We start from the raw sequence: 21513 nt of genomic DNA on the forward strand, positions 1-21513 counted from the left end.
TTACTCTTTGGAAGGGAAATTATGACCAACCTAGATAGTATATTAAAAAGCAGAGACATTACTTTGCCAACAAAGGTCTGTCTAGTCAAGGCTATGGTTTTTCCCATGGTCATGTATGGATGTGAGAGTTGGACTGTGAAGAAAGCTGATCGCCGAAGAATTGATGCTTTTGAACTGTGGTGCTGGAGAAGACTCTTGAGAGTCCCTTGGACTGCAAGGAGCTCCAACCAGTCCATTCTAAAGATCAATCCTGGGTGTTCATTGGAAGGACTGATGCTAAAACTGAAACTGCAATACTTTGGCCACCTCATGCGACGAGTTGACTCACTGGAAAAGACTCTGATGCTGGGAGGGATTGGGGGCGGGAGGAGAAGGGGATGACAGAGAATGAGATGGTTGGATGGCATCACTGACTCGATGGAGGTGGATTTGAGTGAACTCCGGGAGTTGGTGATGGACAGGGAGGCCTGGCATGCTGTGATTCATGGGGTCGCAAAGAGTTGGACACAACTGAGCGACTGAACTGACTGAACTGACTGTTGTCATTAAAGTGTGTCAGATTATCCCACCCACCCTCTCCCCCATCCCAGAGGAAGTCTATGGAATGTTATGGCCTGGGATGGGGACAGGGTTGAGAATGGAAGTGTGAATCTGGTTTGCAGTCTTCAGCCTCCCTCCTCTCTAACCTTCCTAGAGGCCTTGACATTTCACCGAATCTTAAGTGCTGGGCTTTGACCTCTATACTAAGGCATTTGCTGGAAAGAGTGTACTCCGGGAGTTGGTGATGGACAGGGAGGCCTGGCGTGCTGTGATTCATGGGGTCGCAGAGAGTCGGACACGACTGAGCGACTGAACTGAACTGAACTGAACTGATCCTCACTTTGGTCTTTTGAGATGCCCACATCTCCACGGCAAGACCCTTCCTGGTTCTGTCAGCCACAACTGTACCTACCCTTAGGCGTTCTGCTTAGTTTTTCCTGTGTCACATAAAAGTTTCAGGAACAGTGTGTCCAAGTTGTTGCCAATATCTGTTGGTCCAACTGCCTGGACACTGTCCAGGGTTGTTTCTGCTCTCCTGCTCAGCATCACAGATAAGTGTATGACAAGTATGTAGGACAAGAATTTTCCCAAGCTCTTCTCAAAGATTAATTGCACCTGGTCATGCTTCCTAGTTTTCTTGTAATGACCTCCTTTTTTTGACCAGACAAACTAACCTGACACCATGTCACACGGCTGCCCTCTTGGTGGCTCCTGCAGTGCACTCTAGTCCTCAAGGCCAAGACTGTGGTTCTTGATACACAGATCTGCCTTTCTAGACCAATCCTCACTCCTCCCCTGCAAAACCCTTACCTCTGGCAAAATCAAGTTTCTTTTAAATTAAAATGTTGTTGGCTTTCAGACTTTTTTCTCTACTATGACTTAAGGAGGCTAACTTTAAAACTGAAAACTGAGCAGAATCCTCTTCGTTCTGGATACAGTTTTCCTTACTCCAAAGTACTCCACTAGATCTACTGGAGAGAGCCTTCAGGCAGCAAGAAGAGAAATGGGAAAGATCAACCTGATTTTAAACCTGTAGAATTTGCTCTGAAGTAAAAGTACGGACGAATGCCATTTAGTGTGTTCTTAACATGTGTTGGGTGTTTGGAGTATAAAGATGAAAACCAGATAGCCTTTGACCTCAAGGTGCTGTGAAGTGGTGAGAGACACAAACACACACACAAGTCAGAGTGTGATCAGGTAGAATGTTAGAAGCTCTGGAACAGAGCTACACGCGTGCTGTAACTGGAGAATGGATGAGGGCACCAAGAAAGATGGCTCTCAAGGTATTGGGAATTATATATTAATTCTCAGTCGTGGTTTCACACTGGAATCATTTAGAAGAGGTTTTAAGAGTACTGATACTGTGATTTGATTCCTGGAATTCTGATTTTAAAGTTTTGGAATGGACCTTTGGTATAGGTTCTTTTTTTTTTTTTTTTTTTAAACTTTTAACTGTTTTTAGCTGTGCCACATGTCACTAGGAATTTTAGTTCCTTGACCAGTGATGAAACCCATTTCTCTGCATTGTAAGTGGGGAGTCTTAACCACTGGACTGCCAAGGAAGTCCTGATGTAAATTCTTTTTAAGCCCCACCCCCAGGTTATTGAACATTCCCATTTTAATATGGGAAATGTCTAAAGGTGCTGGGAAGTTCACAGTCATATGTCTAAATAATAAATAAATCAGTTAGAAATAGTTGAGTCACCTACTTATGTGGCTGGCGGAAATTATTTTAATAAGATGTGACTATAAGACTTCCTTCATTTGCTAGGTACTTTTCTCACCTTCTCTTCTTATGAAAAGTTTGCTTCAAAAGCTGTCACTTGGTCCCGATAGGTGACATCACTGCTGCAGCCATGCTAGAGTTGTCCAAGTCCTTTCCCGCTTTCCCTGTCCTCCAGTACCCACCCAAAGGCATGGTTGGCCCTCCCTGTAGACGTTAATCTTATCCATATCCCTCTGTTCTTCTCTGCTTCTCCGTCAGCACTGCTCTGTCCTTCCTCACAGGCAATTCCTCCTTTCTGGTCACCTAGCATTCTGCGACCATCCGCACCCTCTGCATCCACCTCTATCCTTCAGTCAGAGATGCTTTTAAAAACACATATGCATGTCATTGAAGGATGTTGAGGTAGCTTGACTTTAAACAACAACAAAATAGAATATAAATGAACATTTGTTTATCCAAAAACTAAAAATCATGTTTTAAAGTAAAAAAAATGGAGATTCTTATAAATATTGTGCAAGTTAATATCTTTTTTAAAGCAGTGCTTAAAGACTCTTCAGCCTATAGGGGTATCTGAATGAACTTCCATATTTGGTTAAATAGATCTAAGGAAAACTAGGGCTTCCCTGGTAGCTCAGTGGTAAAGAACTTGCGTGCAATGCAGGAGATACGGGTTCGATTTTTGGGTAAAGAACCTGCGTGGAACGCAGGAGACACCGGTTTGATCCCTGGGTAGGAAAGATCCCCTGGAGATGGAAATGACAACTTACTCCAGTATTCTTGCCTGGGAAAATTCCATGGACAGAGGAGCCTAGTGGGCTACAGTCCATGGGGTCACAAAGGAGCCAGACACGACTTAGTGACTAAACAACAACAAAGGGAAAACTAAGCACCAGAAACATAAAACCAATTGAAGCAAGAAGAATAAGTGGTCTGTTCCTCCCACCCCCAGCTTTTATAAGCTTTTAGGTGTATTTAGAATAAATAGCTTGGAAAAAGGAGCAAGTCCATGCTGAGTTCTTTGCCCATGTTATGAGTCACCATCATTGGAGGGTTCCTTTAAACTCAGCCTCTGAATTCTTGCCTCCCTTCAAGGGCATCATTAACCATTGTTTCATTTCTGCTCTTATTTCCTGTCCCCGAATGAGGTTTGGCTACACTTCGATGTTTGACTTGTTAGCTCTGACCATGTAGTTTAGAAGAAATTTTAGAAACCTCTGGTCTGCCCCTGGTGTGGTTGTTTCTATGAATACTACTCACTTACTTTTATTCTTGTTACTGGTGGTCCAAACTAATTGCCAGTAACAGAGTGTCTTTACTCCCTCATTTCTTCCTTTTCCAACTATCCAGAATAATTTTACCTTCCTTAAATAGTTTGTGCATTGAGTTAATTGTGTCTTCACAAGCTTCTACTAGAGGGTGTTCATGAGCAATACATACATCAGCAAATTTCAGCCAAAATTTAAGTGGACTTCTGTCTGAATTGAATGGATAGTTCCATGTTTACAGGGAGTTTTTATGTCCTTTCCCCCAAAAAATGTAATGTTTAATGTTGAGTTATTAAATTCATCAGGATCTTCAGTTCAGTTCAGTTCAGTCACTCAGTCGTGTCCGACTCTTGCGACCCCATGAATCACAGCACGCCAGGCCTCCCTGTCCATCACCAACTCCCGGAGTTCACTCAAATTCATGTCCATCAATCGGTGATGCCATCCGGCCATCTCATTCTCGTTCATCCCCATCTCCTCCCGCCCCCAATCCTTCCCAGCATCAGAGTCTTTTCCAGTGCGTCAACTCGTCACATGAAGTGGCCAAAGTATTGGAGTTTCAGCTTTAGCATCAGTCCTTCCAATGAACACCCAGGATTGATCTCCTTTAGGATGGACTGGTTGGAGCTCCTTGCAGTCCAAGGGACTCTCAAGAGTCTTCTCCAGCACCACAGTTCAAAAGCATCAATTCTTCGGCGATCAGCTTTCTTCACAGTCCAACTCACATCCATACATGACCACGGGAAAAACCATAGCCTTGACTAGACGGACCTTTGTTGGCAAAGTAATGTCTCTGCTTTTTAATATACAGAAGGTAAAATAGTTGCCTCTGAAACTGTATTTGCTTTACAGTTTCAGTGTCCAATACACTTAAGTCAGATTTACAAAAAGTTTATCTAACTCCCATTCAAGTATTATGATCAAAACAATTTAAATTATAATGAAAACTTTTTCTGTTTTAAGAACACCCATCAACCTATCACATCAATTCTATTTTTTAGCTCTGTGCAGAATTTCTTATTTTTTAGCCCTTGCCCTCTAAAAAAAGGTTAAGTTGAATTTTAGGGGAGTTTTTTAAGCATGGGGCCAATTGAGTACAAGGTTTCCTCATTTGCAGAGTGGTGAAGTAGTCTTAACCAACTGCCTCTGAATAGGGTGCGTGTTGCGCTAGTGCAGCTTATTAATAGTACTGCCACATGCATTTCATCACTGTAGCACTCTGTTAAAATGAGATGTCTTAACCACATCACCTACATGTGGTAAAATTTGAATTGCTCACATTGAATGAATTGCTCAAATTCTGTTTAAAATTTGAAGTATGTTTTAATGTCCATAACTGAACAAACTACGTTTGTACAAAAAACATAGTCTTGAATGAAGTTTTTTTTATTAACTTTAAAATTTTTTAATTTTATTTTTTAATTAACTTTTTAAACAGTTCTGGCTTTTAGCAATTTAAAGTCCACATTTTATTGCATTTCTTGTCTGAGTTAATCACTGAAAATTAAATCTAATAAATAAGCTATGTTACTTCTAGAAATATCACAAAATAAAGCGACAATAATACAAGAGTAAGCATAACACACAACATCTGTTTTCATGCTCAGTTAGAAATTTTTTGGCAATGCTTTCTTTGATGATTTAGTCTTCTTTGAGTTAAAAGGAAAACTTCACTTTTAAAAGTTTTATTATTTTTATGAGTTTTTCCTAGATATATTTTTGCTATTTTAAAGGTTGAAACTGGTCTCTAAGCAATGGTGAGGAATATTTTCTAAAACTAAATTTATCTGTGAATTGATACTGCACATAAAAAACTCAACGTAATATCATAGAAAATATTTTGGGGTCCAAAGAATATTATAAAATTCTATGTTAAATAATAATATTTATAAAATTATCATTAACTATAATTCATTTTTAAACATAGTTTACCAGGCTTCCTTAATGCTTTACAAACACTAATAAAAACTCAGTTCAGCCTCTCAGTTGTGTCCGACTCTTTGCGACCCTATGGACTGCAGCACACCAGGCTTCCCTGTCCATCACCAGTTCCTCAAACTAATGTCTATTGCGTTGGTAATGTCATCCAACCATCTCATCCTCTGTCGTCCCCTTCTCCTCCTGCCTTCAATCTTTCCCAGCATCAGGATCTTTTCAAATGAGTCAGTTCTTTGCATCAGGTGGCCAAAGTATTGGAGCTTCAGTTTCAGCATGAGTCCTTCCAATGAATATTCAGGACTAATTTCCTTTCGGATTGACTAGTTTGATTTCCTTACAGTTAGTGTGATTTTATATAATTTCTTTGAAGTAGATAAGAGGTCATTTATAAAACTAAAGTAGGGAGAATATAAACATCTATGGGATGAATGTAAAAATACAGAGCAAATCAGTAATGAAAGTGGCTAACAGTCTGAGAAATCTTGAGAGATAACTTCTTATCCACTTCTTATATTTCACTGTAACGTAAATATTAGATATTTGTTTCTCAGATCTACTAAGAAAAAATCAATTGAAAATATCACGGAATAGGGTAGAAAAGGTATGTAAGCTAAGAGCCTACGTGTACTGGCAGAGTAGCCTGCTTTGCTTCATGGGGTAATTAGAAATGATAGATTCCCAGCAACAGCTGCCAGGTGCAGTGTGCTCCTAGACACCAGCAGATGTTCCAGCCCTGGTTTAATGCTTGGAATTATCAGGGGAGTGTCAGTAAACGCAGTTGCCTAGAACACACCTGAGAGTCCCTAAAGGGTAGGCTCAGGGATCCATATTAAAAAGAAAAAAAAAAATCACTATTCTACTCCAACATCTGATGTTAATGCTCAGTGATTAGGTGTTGGCTGATCATTGGAAACCATTTGTTTTCACTGTTTGAAATTGCTAACGTGGACCTGGTATTCAAATCACCTCTAAATGTGAGTCTCACATTCAGAAGCCCAGGTGTAGAAAACAGAAAAAGAGAAAAAAAGAAGGAAAAAAAGCATAGTCCGTTTTACTTCTTTTGAAGGCGTGAATTCCTAAGAGTTATATTTTCTTCTTGAAAAGGAAAGTGGAGCAGATGAATAAGGAACATTGGAGTGCAAGGTACAGCTTAAGGGTCTAGAGAAACTGTTACTGGCCTGTGTGCTTTGAAGTTGCACCCTCCACGGACAGGGAGCCTGCCCAGTTTTAGGCAATAGTAAGGAAAAAACCTCTTGATGAAAGTGAAAGAGGAGAGTGAAAAGGTTGGCTTGAAGTTCAACATTCAGAAAACAAAGATCATGGCATCTGGGCCCATCACTTTATAGGAAATAGATGGAAAAACAGTGGAAATAGTGTCAGACTTTATTTTTGGGGCTCCAAAATCACTGCAGATGCTGATTGCGGCCATGAAATTAAAAGACGCTTACTCCTTGGAAGGAAAGTTATGACCAACCTTGATAGTATATTAAAAAGCAGAGACGTTGCTTTGCCAACAAAGGTCCATCTAGTCAAGGCTATGGTTTTTCCCGTGGTCATGTATGGATATGAGAGTTGGACTGTGAAGAAAGCTGATCGCCGAAGAATTGATGCTTTTGAACTGTGGTGTTGGAGAAGACTCTTGAGAGTCCCTTGTACTGCAAGGAGATCCAACCAGTCCATTCTAGAGGAGATCAATCCTGGGTGTTCATTGGACGGACTGATGCTAAAGCTGAAACTCCAATACTTTGGCCACCTCATGCGACGAGTTGACTCACTGGAAAAGACTGATGCTGGGAAAGGTTGGGGGAGGGAGGAGACGGGGACGACAGAGAATGAGATGGCTGGATGGCATCACCGACTCTGTGGACATGAGTTTGAGTGAACTCCAGGAGTTGGTGATGGACAGGGAGGCCTGGCGTGCTGTGATTCATGGGGTCGCGGAGAGTCAGACACGACTGAGCGACTGAACTGAACTGAACTGAACTGAAGCTATCTTTGAATGAAGAAACAACTCTGAACTGTATCAGAGAAAAGAGACCATTTCTCTGATTTTGGGGGTGCTGTTTTATTTTGCTGTTATTATTTATTCCCTCTTTTGAGAGTTTGCAAACATAAAGTCACATAGTAAAGGGCTGCTAAAGTCTATCTCCTTTACACTTAACCACAGTGCAACCTCCTCTCCAGATTGACTAAACAAGTATGTATGGAAACGTTTTGAAAGCCAACGAGACTAGCCTTAGTTGTCTACATGTCAGTCTCTCCTGGCTTGTGTTCACTCGTTCATCTCTATTCCCAACATCTAGCTCCTAATAAGCACTTAATAAATGAGTGACATTATTTTAAAAAAAAAAAGGAAAAAAACACTGACAGAGTAAAAACTGAAGGCTTTCTTTCTGCAGATATGTGTCCCTCCCCATGAGATAGCGTAGCTTTAAAAATCTTTTTCCTGCAAAGGCAGAAACAGAGCTTATATTTTTGTATCTAGTTAAATGGAACTGTATTATTGTGTGGTTTTATTTAAGTCTTTATGATGTACCTGGATATTTTCAACATCAGTGTTTAAACATTGTCCTTAATTTCTAACCACTGAAGGACAGTCTGTAGTATCCACATAATGACATTTTTATGCTGATTTCCCTATTGAGTGGTCATTTGGTTTTGTTTCTTTGTTTTTGCATCTGGTGTCTGATACTTCTGTAAAATAGATTCCTAGAAATGGTCCTGATTCTAAAAGCACATGTAATTTTTTGATGTGACGCCAAACTACCCTTGAAAAGAGCCTGTCTCAGTATCTGTCACCCAAATAGTGTGTGATAATACCTACTCCCACATCCCATCAGCCTGGGTACCATTAAACTTCTTTCTTGTGTTAAATCACATTTAGTGGAGAAAATGACATTTATTGTTACTTTACATTTATTATTGTATACTTTCTGAACATTGTACCTAAGTCCAAAATATATACTGTAATATAAATGGCAAGTAATGTGTTTGATTTACTATTTATAAAACTGCTGTTCTGTTTCTATTTTTTTAATTTCTGTTAAAGTATAATTTTTATGTATAAGTATTTTTTATTTATATCATAATTTATATAACTATTATCCTATTGTTGAGCATTTAATGTCTTTTCAATGTCTTACAAAAATCTCAGCTGTGAAAAACCCCTGTACACGTGTTTTTTTCTCTTCTTTATGAATAATTTATTAAAATAAATTCCAGTTAGTGATATTACTGGGTCAAAGGTTTAACTTTTTATGACTTGGTAAAGATTGTTAAATTGCTTTACAAAAGTGATATATCATTTTTTATGACCAGCAAGATCATATTACTACTGTAATAGATTCTTGACTAACTTTCTGAAGAATGTTAGATTTATTATTCTAAATATATATAACTAGTATAAGTTTACTTTCATAAATTGTACTTTGTAGATTATATACACAGAGAATGCTGAGATATGTATTTATATTTTCCATGTTTAAAAATGCTCACTTTATAATGCTAACTGAAAGCAACAGGTTACACAATGAGGTATAAATTAAATATATCAAGTTATATATACCTCAACAATGGATAGCTATTTTTTATGCCTTTTTGTTTGTTCCTAATTAATCACAGTGTGTATTATACCCAGGCTGAATGTCTGTCATATATTCATGGGGTCAAATGATCTGTCTCTTTCTTTTAGGAAATTTACCAGTGGTGTGGATCCTCTTGCAACAAGTATGAGCGACTGAAAGCCAGCCAGGTTGCCATTGGCATTCGGGACAATGAAAGGAAAGGAAGATCTCAGCTAATTGTGGTAGAAGAAGGGAGTGAACCATCAGAGCTTATACAGGTATTATGAGTTGTGTAGGTTTTTAAAAGCTTGCCACTCTAAGCTGTATTTGTGAGCATGTGTGTTAGATTTAATAACATCTCTGATAAGCTCAGATTAGGTAAAAGGATGTATCAGAGTTTTCTAAGTCATGGTACTAGGAGAATAGAGTATCACGACTGTTTTTCCCCACCATTGGAATGACTATCAAAGGAAGCCTTGTTCCCTACCTTCTGTGATATTCAAGGACTGATAGGTGGGCAACACCTTTGCGATTGACTGTGAGACAATATTTTGGAAGAAAAACAAGTTTATTTATTTGAGCGTCTCAAATTTTTGAATGTGATTTTTTTCAATTTTAAAATTAATTATTTCATTAAAAGAATGAAATAAAGTCTTATACCAGGAGATTAAATACACCAATATTTTAAATATTTCAATCATTTTAAACTAAGAATTATAGGTAAGGAACTTATAATTTTAGTATAGTTCTTAAATTAGCATGAATTTTCTGTATGGCTCTTTACATCTCTGTCATTTACTTAATCAGTATACCAGTCCTGAACATTTAGTTGTGAACAGTTTTTCCCTTTTAAGAAAATTACAGTGATTACCTGAGTCTATATATTGTATGCTGCTAAGTTGCTTCAGTCGTGTCCGACTCTGTGAGACCCCATAGACGGCAGCCCACCAGGCTCCCCCGTCCCTGGGATTCTCCAGGCAAGAACACTGGAGTGGGTTGCCATTTCCTTCTCCAATGCATGCAAGTGAAAAGTGAAAGTGAAGTCGCTCAGTCGTGTCCGACTCTTAGCGGCGCCATGGACTGCAGCCTACAAGGCTCCTCCGCCCGTGGGATTTTCCAGGCAAGAGTACTGGAGTGGATTGCCATTGCCTTCTCCAATATATTGTATATATTCCCTTAAATAAGATTGTCAGTCAAAGGATATAATCATATTCAACTCTCTAAATACATGTTGGTAAATTGATTCCCATTCAGTTAACAAATATTTATTGATTTCCTATATGAGCGAGGCCCTAAATATTTGTACCAGTTGCTGCTTACTTGCATAAGTACTGTGTTCCTTCATGACTTTACAGAGCCCTGTCAGCATTTCCTGTCATAGTACCTTTTTGAATCTTCCCACTTTTCTCTTTGAGTTTTCATTTCTCTAATTTCCTAGCATATTACACCTTTTCTCCCAAAGATTTTAGCCATTTGCATTTAAGTTTTTCTTAAAACAGTTTTATAAACATCACTGGAAAAGACTGATGCTAGGAAAGGTTGGGGGCAGGAGGAGAAGGGGACGACAGAGACTGAGATGGCTGGGTGGCATCACCGACTCTGTGGACATGAGTTTGAGTGAACTCCGGGAGTTGGTGATGGACAGGGAGGCCTGGCATGCTGTGATTCATGGGGTCGTGGAGAGTCGGACACGACTGAGCGACTGAACTGAACTGAACTGAATGCATTAGAGTTACCTGATCCAATGCTAGGCTACATAATCCAGTAAGCAAAAATTATATAATGGAATCATTTTATTGATTATAGTGTCTTTAAACTTTTTTACTTTAATAACCACTAAACACAAATTTTCATATTAATGTTTTGGAAATAATTTGAATTCAATGGGAAGATGATCTTGGTGTAATGCTAAGAGAAGAGATAGGCTGTAAAATTTTATGTGTAATATTATCTTAATATGAAAGCTTATATCATATAGCTGTCTATTCATATTCATTTATATCTGGAAAGAAATATGCTGAAATATTACCAACATTATCAATAATGTCTTTGACTCTGGATATATGGCTTCTTATTATTTCCCTCTTCATTTGTGTTTTCAAAATTTATTATAATGGATTCCTTTTATAATCAGAGAAAAAAGACCATCTGAAAAAATAAAATTAGGAATGGCTTGCCTGGGTTTTCAATAGTCAAAATTACATTACTAATAAATTAGACCTTGAAACTATTTACAGAAAATTCTTGATCTTTTCATATTTTTTAAAAACCTCTTTTCTGGAAATGTGATCATCATTGAAGTTATCGAATTCTCATATTAAGAAGCAAAAACCCATAAATAAGATGTATTTCTAATTGATTGTAACCCCTTGTTTCAATAGCTATATTTTTATAGAAGTGGCCCCTGGAACATGATTGGTCCCTGCCGGGAGCTGGAGGGAGTGCTGCATTAACTGTCAGGCTAGCTTCTCCATGTCATCTTGGAAGTCCCTTAAACTCTCATTGTCTCGTTCCTCATTAGTAAAGTGAGGGTTGGACAAAGTGGCTTCTTGGGTCCCATTTGGTTCCAGTGATCTGTGATTCCACATGTTTAATTACCAGTCACTTTAGTCTGTTCCAGAAAATAAAGCTGCTGAGGCTGAGGGCCTTAACTGTGCATATGTATTTTTTAGGTCTTTGCTTGTTGGATTTCATTCAAAGTTCTGAGAAATAAAAGCTTAAGTATGACTGTATGATGCTGTTAAATTAAAACAAAGTAATGCAAATCTGAGGAAAAAATTGTGTAAAAATGTAACTGATTTTAAAATATTAGAGATAGGAATAAGGGACACACTGTTTAATATAAAAATGCTTTTTCTGTGCTTTAGGGGATCTTTGTTTTCTTAAAAAATAAACCCTAGAAAATGCCTACTTTGTTTCTAATTAGTACGTTCAATGTATACTGCGTTATGATTAATAGTTCTCACAACTGATCCTAACTGAATTTTCAGTGGAAGCCTTCATTGTTTGTTGTTAAAAAGCATTCAGTGAGAAGTATTGTTTTTAGAAATGTTCTTTTGTAGCTTGATTACCTGGGTAAGTAGTTGTTTGATGAATTAAGTATGCACTTATGATTAACTGGTTTGACTTCTAGGCCTTCTTAATGTTGTACCTGTAACAATAGAATTCAGAAAGTTCATGAACTTGGTTGGGAAAAAAAAAATCACAGTTTCATTTTCACTAACCTCTTCATGAAAATTTTCTCCAGTTGTGGATGTAGTTAATAAACCACAGTTGCACGAGCAGAACCTGTGACTTTTCAGGTCACACTATACGTTTTGCAGACAACTTCAAAATATCATTTATGCTTTTCACTATTTGGTAATTATGGCAGTTATTAGACTGGCTGGTCAATAATATTATATAATGAGTATATGAAGGAGCTTATTTAGTACTTTATCATGTTTGTTTTTTAACATGTATTTTGATTTTTGATGGTTATATTCTAATATAATTGGTTTTCATTGTAATAGTCAGTATTTTATTTTAAACATTTTAAAAATACATTCATTAGTAGGGTTCACAGACTTGGTAAAAATGGTCCAAAGTGGTCCATTGCACAGGGCCAAAAAAAGGTTACCTTGTTTAAGATGAGGGAATGCCACTTGTTTTTTTTTTTCTGAGATTCTAATGCCACTGTTGACTTTGCTAGAGGATTCATTCTAAAAAATCTTTCAGAATATCTTCTAAAATTGATCTTTTAAATGACTCATTTTTAATGAGAATTTTAAAAAGTTATTTCCCCAAATTTTGAAAGTCTGTATATGAAGGTTGGTAATGGCTTGAACTCAAGGACTTTTCAACCAATTAAATGATGCAGTTGTCATGACTCCATATTTAATGCTGCATTTTTGGAACATGTCTTTGTAACACATTCAAGTGATCAACACAGAAAATAATGTCATTTTTCTGAGAGTCTTTTGAAAAATTGATGTTTATTTAGAGGTGGTTCAGCTATCTGTTGATCACAGTATTGTAATATTTTCACACTGTTTTCATATGGCTTATCTCCAGGATGATCATACGTTTATCATCCTAGTAACAGGGGGCGCTAACCAGACAGGACATCGCATGCATTAACAAGAACCGTCTGGGGAAACAGGATGTGTGGTCAGCCTCTTCTCTGTATCTTCAGCACTTTTAAAAGTCATATGCCTAAATAATGAAAGTGATACTATAAGTAGAACTATTTAAAACCTGTAACTAGGGTCGCATTTCCTCTCTGCTGGTTTTCTCCTCTTTGTAAGCATATTTACCATGAAAAGCTGCATATAAATTATGTAAAGCTTTTTTTCTTGGTCTTTTCTTTTCCTATTTAAAATAATCAGTGGATGTGAAGGAAAATCAAATATCTCACTAGCCCGAAGGTCTCAAACTTTCTTTGTTGGTTCTACTCATTCTCTAAACATCAGAAGGGAGGCTGAAAGTCCCTTGAGGAAGAATGGCGAAGATGAATAATTTATCAGTATGTTTTATAGACTTTCATTTTTAAAAAGACAGTATCTTGCTATCTATAGGGTAGATAGCAAAAAGAAGGAGCAAGTAGTTTGAAACAACAACAAAGCAACTAAACTGGAAAGAGTTTTTTTTCAGTGTAATTCAATGAACTTGTTTAGCCCATAATCACTGTACGTGCTAGCGAAGGAATCCTGGCAGTAAAAATACTACAGGGAGATTATGAACAGATGCTGTGTTGTTGAACTGTTAGATTCCTTGCTTCTATAAAAAACACTAAGGCTCCCTAGAAAGTCATATGTATAATCATTATTTTAAATTTTGGATTAAAAGAGAAAACTGGAAAGAAAAATTAGAATGTCACATGATATCTCAATCAGTGTTTATTGAACACCAGGTTGGTTCCCAATCAAGTTCAGAGGCTATATTTTATTGTCTGATTGAGAAGATAATCATGCACTGAATCTAAAACATAGTCCAAGAGTAGGAACAGATTGTGAGGGTCCTCAAATGCTGGAAAGCATAGTCAGAGTGATACCATCAGAAGTTGAAAGATTTCTCATGATAAAACTTGTGCATTTTATGTTATTATTTTTTTATTTATTTTTTGAAGTATAGTTGTGTTAATTTCTGCAGTACAGCGAAGTGATTCACTTATATATACATTTTTTCATATTCTTTCCAATATATACAGTAGGACCTTGTCCATTCTGTATATAGTAGTTTGCATCTGCTAACCCCAAACTCCCAATACATCCCTCCCAAACTTAGGTATTTTAAACTGTGTGACAATAGCATGTAAGATAATCTCTAGAGGATCTCCCCATGTAGTAATTATGTTCATCTTGTTATTATAAGTCGTAATTGCTTGAAAATAAGAAAGTTTATTCAGTCATTCTTTTGACAAGTTGATTAGCTATTCATGATGGATATTTATATTTAAGATCTGAGTATCTTGTAAGTAAAATCTAGAGTTGAATTGTAGAGGTGTTTCTTAAATTATCCTTTAGAGATGTCTGTTTAGACAAAGAGTAAAATTGTAGTTATATTTCCCCAAAGTACTTTGCCCAGTGAAATTTGTGTCTTAATTATGATCCTACACTAAATTCCTTGAGGGCAAAGTACTGCCTTATTATCTGTGTAACCCTCACAGCTCTAACTCATTGCTCGTTAATATGAAGATAATTAATACAATTAACTGCGAACTTTGAGGTACTAGATAACCAGTTACATTTGTCTTCCTGTTGCATAGAGGATAGTATTGCTTTACAAACTCTCCTGTGTTTTAGATGATAGTGTTGGCGAAGATATGAAGAAAGCCATATGACTGATTAACTTTTAAATCTGACAACATTGATAGGGGAGCAGTTACTCTTTAGATAAGCATAGTCTATATATTCTGCTAGTCTTCTTTCTATAAATCGATAGTTACAACTTATCTCCTGGAAGGTGATAACCGAATCTTGAGCTTATCTGCCTTCCCGTGTATTAGGTAGATTGTATGTTCTCCAGATGAGAATACCCAGTACAGGAGGAAATAGATATCTGATGTCTAAAACTGTTCATTCTGTGAAAGTGCAGGTCCCCAGGAGCTACATTTGGGTCTTGCCATCTGTAAAATCTTCCTTCCCAGGTCTAGTCACCTCCCCATTTAGTGTTCAGGAAAACTGGACCCCGTTTCTCTTTTTGTTCACTTAGGGTCTGAAGCCTTCTCCTCTCGCTCCCTAGCACACATCAGTGCTGGCCACTGACCTTGGCCACTTGGCATGGCCTCTGTCAACAATCCTGGTGCTGCCTCTCCTGACGCCTGTGTTAAAAGTAATATGCTCCATGAACTCCCAGAAACTATCGAGATGTAGAGCTTTATTTTTGAAATCACCCTCTATATTTATTTTTCTCCAATACTTTACATTAAAGGCTGGGGTATGAATGCTTCCCAAGGTTGTACAGTTTGAATTTACGGAATGATTTTGAATGTTTAATAATCTAAGCACTGGGAATAGTCATACATTTTTATCACATAAAGTGAAAGATGAAGAAAAAGCAAGTTAGAATTTGCAAATTTTTAATTCTGTTGACATTCCATGAAGCTTCTTTGTGGAAACGTTTGCTTTCATAGCATAATCTTGAGTTCAATGGATTTATATGGGATTATATTTTAATCTTTTAACTAAAATAATACTGTATATTTGAATCAAGCCTGATCATTTTGAAAGTGATACCACAGAGAATAGGAGAAACTTTATTTTCTGGGGGTGATTTTTAATTAAATAGATCAGTCCTCATTTATCTTTGTAGAATAGTGTCAAATGAACCAAAGACGTACCACTAATAGAAACTGGGAGCTATTTTGAAAATCCCCTCATGACAATTTTGGAACAATGAGTATGTAGTATTTTTAAAGGGTCTAAAGATTTATAGGGAAATAGTATAAATAAGAATAAAAATCAGAGGTATTTTAGTGTCAGAATAAACATGGGTATTTTGAACTCTTTAAATGTAAAGCACAAAGTTGTTTTGGGGGTTTGTAACACACCCACACACACATCACTTGTTAAATTAGTTTCTGTTGCTCTCTTGTGTGTGTGCTCAGTCACTAAGTCGTGTTCTGCTCTTTGTGACCCCACGGACTGTCACTCGCCAGGCTCCTGTGTCCATGGGATTTCCCAGGAAAGAATACCGGAGTGGGTTGCCATTTCCTTCTCTGGAGGTCTTCCTGACCCAAGGACTGAACCTGCGTCTACTGCAGTGGCAAGCAAATTCTTTACCAGGTGTCTGAGCCACCTGGGAAGCATCTCTCACCCTCTTAATCCCTTGTTAGTCACAACTTTATGCTTTGCGAGGATGGAAATCTGAGTTGCGTAAGATATTAGTTTGTTCAGTAGACACAGTAAACATGTTAACACTAAGAGACAACAGTAAACGTTTTGGTAGAGAAATGCACTTGTTAGAGAAGTACCCTTCTCTTGTTGTGCTATCCAAGTAGCTTTGGCTTCCTTGTTTACTCCTTTATTTTCCAGCCTCTTTAAGTTCTTGGGAAATTGAACAATGTCTTACATACTTTGGAATTTCCTAGTCATGTCGCGTGGTGTCTGGCAAAGTTCAGAGAAGTTCACCAGAATTTGTTGTGTGATTGAAATAACATTGTTATGAGAGCCACGTGGCCCATTTATTGGTTTACCATTCAAAGATTTTTGAGGTAAAAGGATTCAAAATATTTGCCACTCTCTCTAGAGTAATCCTCATATTACATACTAAGTAGAGAGGAAGTATCAGAGGTACCAGCAAATAGAAATCTTTCCTTTTCTTCTCTCTGTTGCAGTACACTTAAATTATCCCCCATTTTGCTTTACAGTAAGTGATACTTAGTACACATGCCAAATCAACAGAATTATAGTGAAAGTAGGGCATGCTGCAAGGTTATGCTTGTAAGAGCACTACAGTTGCTGTAGCTACTTGTATCTACCATTTATTGATAGCTTATTTTATGTGCCAGGCACTGTTCAAGGCACTGTTCATTTGTTACTTATTTTAACGAATGTTTTTATTGGATGTGTGCTCAGTTGCTTCAGTTGTATCCAAATCTTTGCATCCCTATGGACTTTGCACCCTGCCAAGCCCTTCTGTCCTTGGGATTCTCCAAGCAAGATTACTGGAGTGGGTTGCCATGCCCTCCTCCAGGGGATCTTCCCGACCCAGGGATCGAACCCGGGTCTCCAGCACTGCAGGCGGATTCTCTACCTCTGAGCCTTCAGCAAAGCCCTGTCTAGTATTTAATTCAGATACCTATTTTGTTCCTCATTGGCTTATCCAGTGGGGGCAGTTGAAATATTCTGAACAAAGATAAGAAATATAGTCAAAGTATAGCTAACCATATACTACAAGAAGATGATTTTTCAGATAATTTACTTTATCACACCAAAGTTCAACATAAAGATGTGTGACCTTACTGATAAGATGTCACTTTATATAGTCAATCCAAGCTAATACTACTTGGCAAGATTTTCTGAATGAGGTAATTTCTCCTTTAGTTTATAGCTGAAGTGAGGGAAGAGTGATAAGCCCTATCAATAGGACAATGCAGTTCCATGACAGATGGCCTGTGTGGAAGGGTGGCTCTTCTCTGTATCTGAATTGATAAACTAACACAAATATTACACTAGAATGGTCTGTTTCTAGTTTCTCTATTAGTTATATTTCTCCTCGTGTTTGCTGTGATATTAGTGATTATATATATATATGCATGTATATAAAAATATGCATAGTAAAAAAAGAACTGATAGTAAGACTGTATTTCTTTTGGCAGTTTGAGGTGATTTCTTCTTATCCCTGTGCTAAGAATTAGCCAGACTCAAATATCAAAGGGCCAGATCTCTGAGATTCAGTGATTCGCAAGTCCTTGACATTCATTTTGTAAATTAAATATTAAAATATATAATAATAATTTCATCTTGTCCTCCTTTACATGGGTAAGCGTAAATGGTTCACTAGTTGGCTGAATTTTCTGTTCACTTTTTCTTTCTAGCTGCATTTTTCTTTAGGTGATGCAAGTGCTTCTTATCAAGGATACAAAAATTCAATAACCTAGGAAACAAATTTGTTATGGATTTTATTTGCTGCAGAGGAGGTAAAACAAGCAGCCCCGGGACAGACATCCAGGGCCTACTTGCAACTGGCATTCTTCTATGGGCTGTACATGGATAAGCTAGTTTATGAAAGGTTGTTGCTTGGCCTCCAGAGGAGAAGAATTCAGTCCGGGGCCAGAGACGAGGCTTGATCGCTCAGTTTTTGTGTAATAAAATGTTATTAAAGTATAAAGGAAATAGAGAAAGCTTCTGACAGACATCAGAAGGGGGCGGAAAGAATACCCGCCTGCTAGTTTTTAGCTGGATATTATATATTCACTAGCAATCTATTAATGAAAGAAAGGAATGTCTTAAAACTCAGAATGGCACCAAACCCCTCATCCAAAAGATGTCTTTTGGGATAATCTTGGCAACAGGGGAGTCATCCAGGGCCAAGAAATGGTTGACCTGAATCTTGTAGAAAGGCAGATTACCATACAAATAGTTTCATTTACATAGATTAAGGGAACAATGTCTGAGTATAACACACTGGTTTGTCAAGTTGAGCCGTTAGGCATTATCGACTTGAAGACAGAGTCTGGGGTAAATGCATAGCATATTAACATAGCTTAAGACAAACATTTCCATAAGAAAAATGCATTGGTAAACTCAAGGTTTGAGAATAGTTAACTTGAGGTGGAACCAGGTGTCATTATGGCAGCACAGTATTTTAAGAGGAACCTCCTTTTAAAATTTGTATAGAGAAGGAAAAAAATATCTCTAGTTTGTTTCCTCCTTCCACTTAAGAGAGAGAGAAAAAATGTCTGTCGCTTTCAGCCTATTTCCTCCGATTGGAGACCCCTGGCCTTCCTGCCTGTTACCCTCTCATTTACTTCATAAACAGCCCTGTGAAGTGGATACATTTATTATCCCCTGTCTTGGTTTATGTTTCTCAAATGCCTATTTGGGGAAGAGGACTTGAAAGCAGATTGTTATTTGGAAGATGATCCTGGAAGCACGGAGTAGGGGTAAAATGAGGCAATAGTTTGTTAGTAAATTACTTACTGCTGGAGGCAACTGGGACCTAGTCCCAGAGGGATCCTCTGAGAAATTGTGTGGAAAACACTTAAGAACTGGCCCACTGAAGGCTGAGGTGGCTGCAGGATTTAGCTGGTAACTCATCCCTCACTGGTTGAGGGTCACCCCTTGGGTATTAGCTCCCCAGAACCTCCAACTGCCTTGTGTGTGGGTGGGGTACAGCTTCGTGGCCAGATCATGCCATCAGATAAGAGAGCAGAAGGCTTTGGTCTTTAGGGAATTACTTGCTGATGAGTCTGGGGGTAGACCCAGGTGAGATGGGCAAAACACCAATAGCATCTCTGCATCCTCACTCTATGAAGAAAGTAAGTTGGAGAGAGCTTATGTAACTTGCCTACGTGGGTTGGGAATAGGACATCTGTGGTTCATACATCATGGCAGATTTTCATTCCATGGCAGATCTTAAACATACAGAGAGAGGGGACCCACATCTGTTGATCTTCCAAAATTTTGCTATGCATTGACAGTCATACCTATTTTGTGTATTTCATATTGAAAGTGTTACCTTTTGTAGCACAATTTTTGTGCTCAATGGGCTGCTTTGACCCTTTATTTTATATCACTTAGGATTAGCATGCAACCTTTCATCCATACTGTAGAGGCATTAGGTGCAGGGTAATTGAGGTAGACATTTTCTTTGAAAGATAATACATTGTTTTAATGTGAGTATAAAAGGTAGGCAGATATTTTTCAAGCACCTCAGAGTACATGAAAGCCATTTTGAATTTGCTCAGTTGAATGTTGGTGCTTGGGAATTTTCTGAATTAGATTAAGAGGAAACTTTCACAACTCTCTTGTCATAAAACTCTACCTAATCTGATTATATGTTATATGTAAGTCAGGTTTATTTACCTCATTTAATCATGATCATAACTGTGAGTGGTATTAATTATTATACCATTTTAAATATGAGAATAAGGTGACAGAGCCATTTAGTTGTGGGTCCATCCAGCTCAGATTGTCTAATATTAGTAAGTGAAAGGATTGTGAAAAAGACAAGGGTGGAGGGTGCTCATCGTGAAGCATAAAGATTAGGAACCATAAAGGCCAATGATGAAAGTGTCCATTCAAGCGCTGATCAGCTAGAAATGTCCACATGGGTTTGAGATCTTACAGGAAAAAGGTTTAATAATCCCCAGAGGAGCAGAAAACCTAGAATCTTTAAGATTTGACCCAGGGCAACCTCCAGACCACCAGCCTATGCTAATTTGTCCACAAGATTAATTCTTTTCGTGAAGATACGGGCTTCCCGGGTGGTGCTAGTAGTAAAGAACCCACCTTCCACTGCAGGAGATGTAAGAGACGTGGGTTCGATCTCTGGGTTGAGAAGATCTCCTGGAGAAGGCAATGGCAACCCACTCCAGTATTCTTGCCTGGAGAATCCCATGGACTGAGGATTCTGGAGGGCTGCAGTCCACAGGATCGCAAAGAGTTGGACACGACTGAAGTGACTTAGCCTGCATGCAGTGAAAGTCAGAAATGCTCGGCAGACTTGTCCTGATGGTTAAGATGAGTGAGCCATGCTAACAAAGCTGATACCACTAAAGGTTTAAATTGTATCACTGTACCCAGTCCAGAGTCTCTCCAAATACACAGTGCCAGGGCTTCATTCACAATCTCTGGGGCTGGGATTCAGACTTGAGTGTTCTTTATCAGAACTCCTAGGTGGTTCTAGTATGCAGTCAGCGGAAAACAGCTGCTCTAGTTTAGTAAGTTGACATTCTGGCTTAGATATTTTAATAACTTGGGAATTATGTTTCCATGTTAAAGAAAGTCATGTTAGCTTTATGTAGCAGTAATTTGTGGATTAGCTTTCTATATTATAATAATTTATGAGTTAACTTTCTCATGACGTTGACCCCCTGATTATAATCTCTACAATGTGGATGTTACAGTAATGCTGAGTTCAGGTCTCTGTCATGATCAGTTCCCCTAGGCCACAGCATTCTCTGCATCCTCCTGCGCTACATTGTCAAATGAAGCTTGTATTTGACGTGTGAGACCCAAGTGGCTATTTAGGCTTTGATTTAAATTAGCTGAAATTAAATAACACTTAAAATTTAGTTACTTGGTGACATTCAGCACATTCAGGTGCTCATTAGCTCCAGGTAGCTAGTGACTACTGTATTGGAGCACACAGATATGAAACATTAGAGTCCCAGAAAATTCTACTGGACAGCCCTGAGTGAGATAATGAAGTGAAGCTCTCTTGAAGACACTCATTTCATGTCTGTCCTTTTATCCAAACATGTATTTCACACGCTTTCTCTCAGTCTAAAATACCTTACCCACTATTTGATGTATTAAATTACCCTTTATATGAC

The 21513-nt window shown here is 38.0% G+C and overlaps 1 protein-coding gene across 1 annotated transcript in view; it reads left to right on the forward strand.

Moving 5' to 3' along the window:
* SCIN (scinderin) overlaps positions 1 to 21513 on the forward strand; it is an 87077-nt gene that overhangs the window by 23696 nt on the left and 41868 nt on the right. The window contains exon 4 of the mRNA XM_055420504.2: positions 9161 to 9310. Within this exon, the coding sequence (XP_055276479.2) occupies positions 9161 to 9310 (150 nt within the window). The remainder of the gene's footprint in view (positions 1 to 9160; positions 9311 to 21513) is intronic.

This window comes from Moschus berezovskii, chromosome 3, assembly GCF_049115385.1.
Source record: "Moschus berezovskii isolate FMDL1 chromosome 3, NW_MosBer_1.0, whole genome shotgun sequence".
Classification (NCBI taxonomy): domain Eukaryota; kingdom Metazoa; phylum Chordata; class Mammalia; order Artiodactyla; family Moschidae; genus Moschus; species Moschus berezovskii.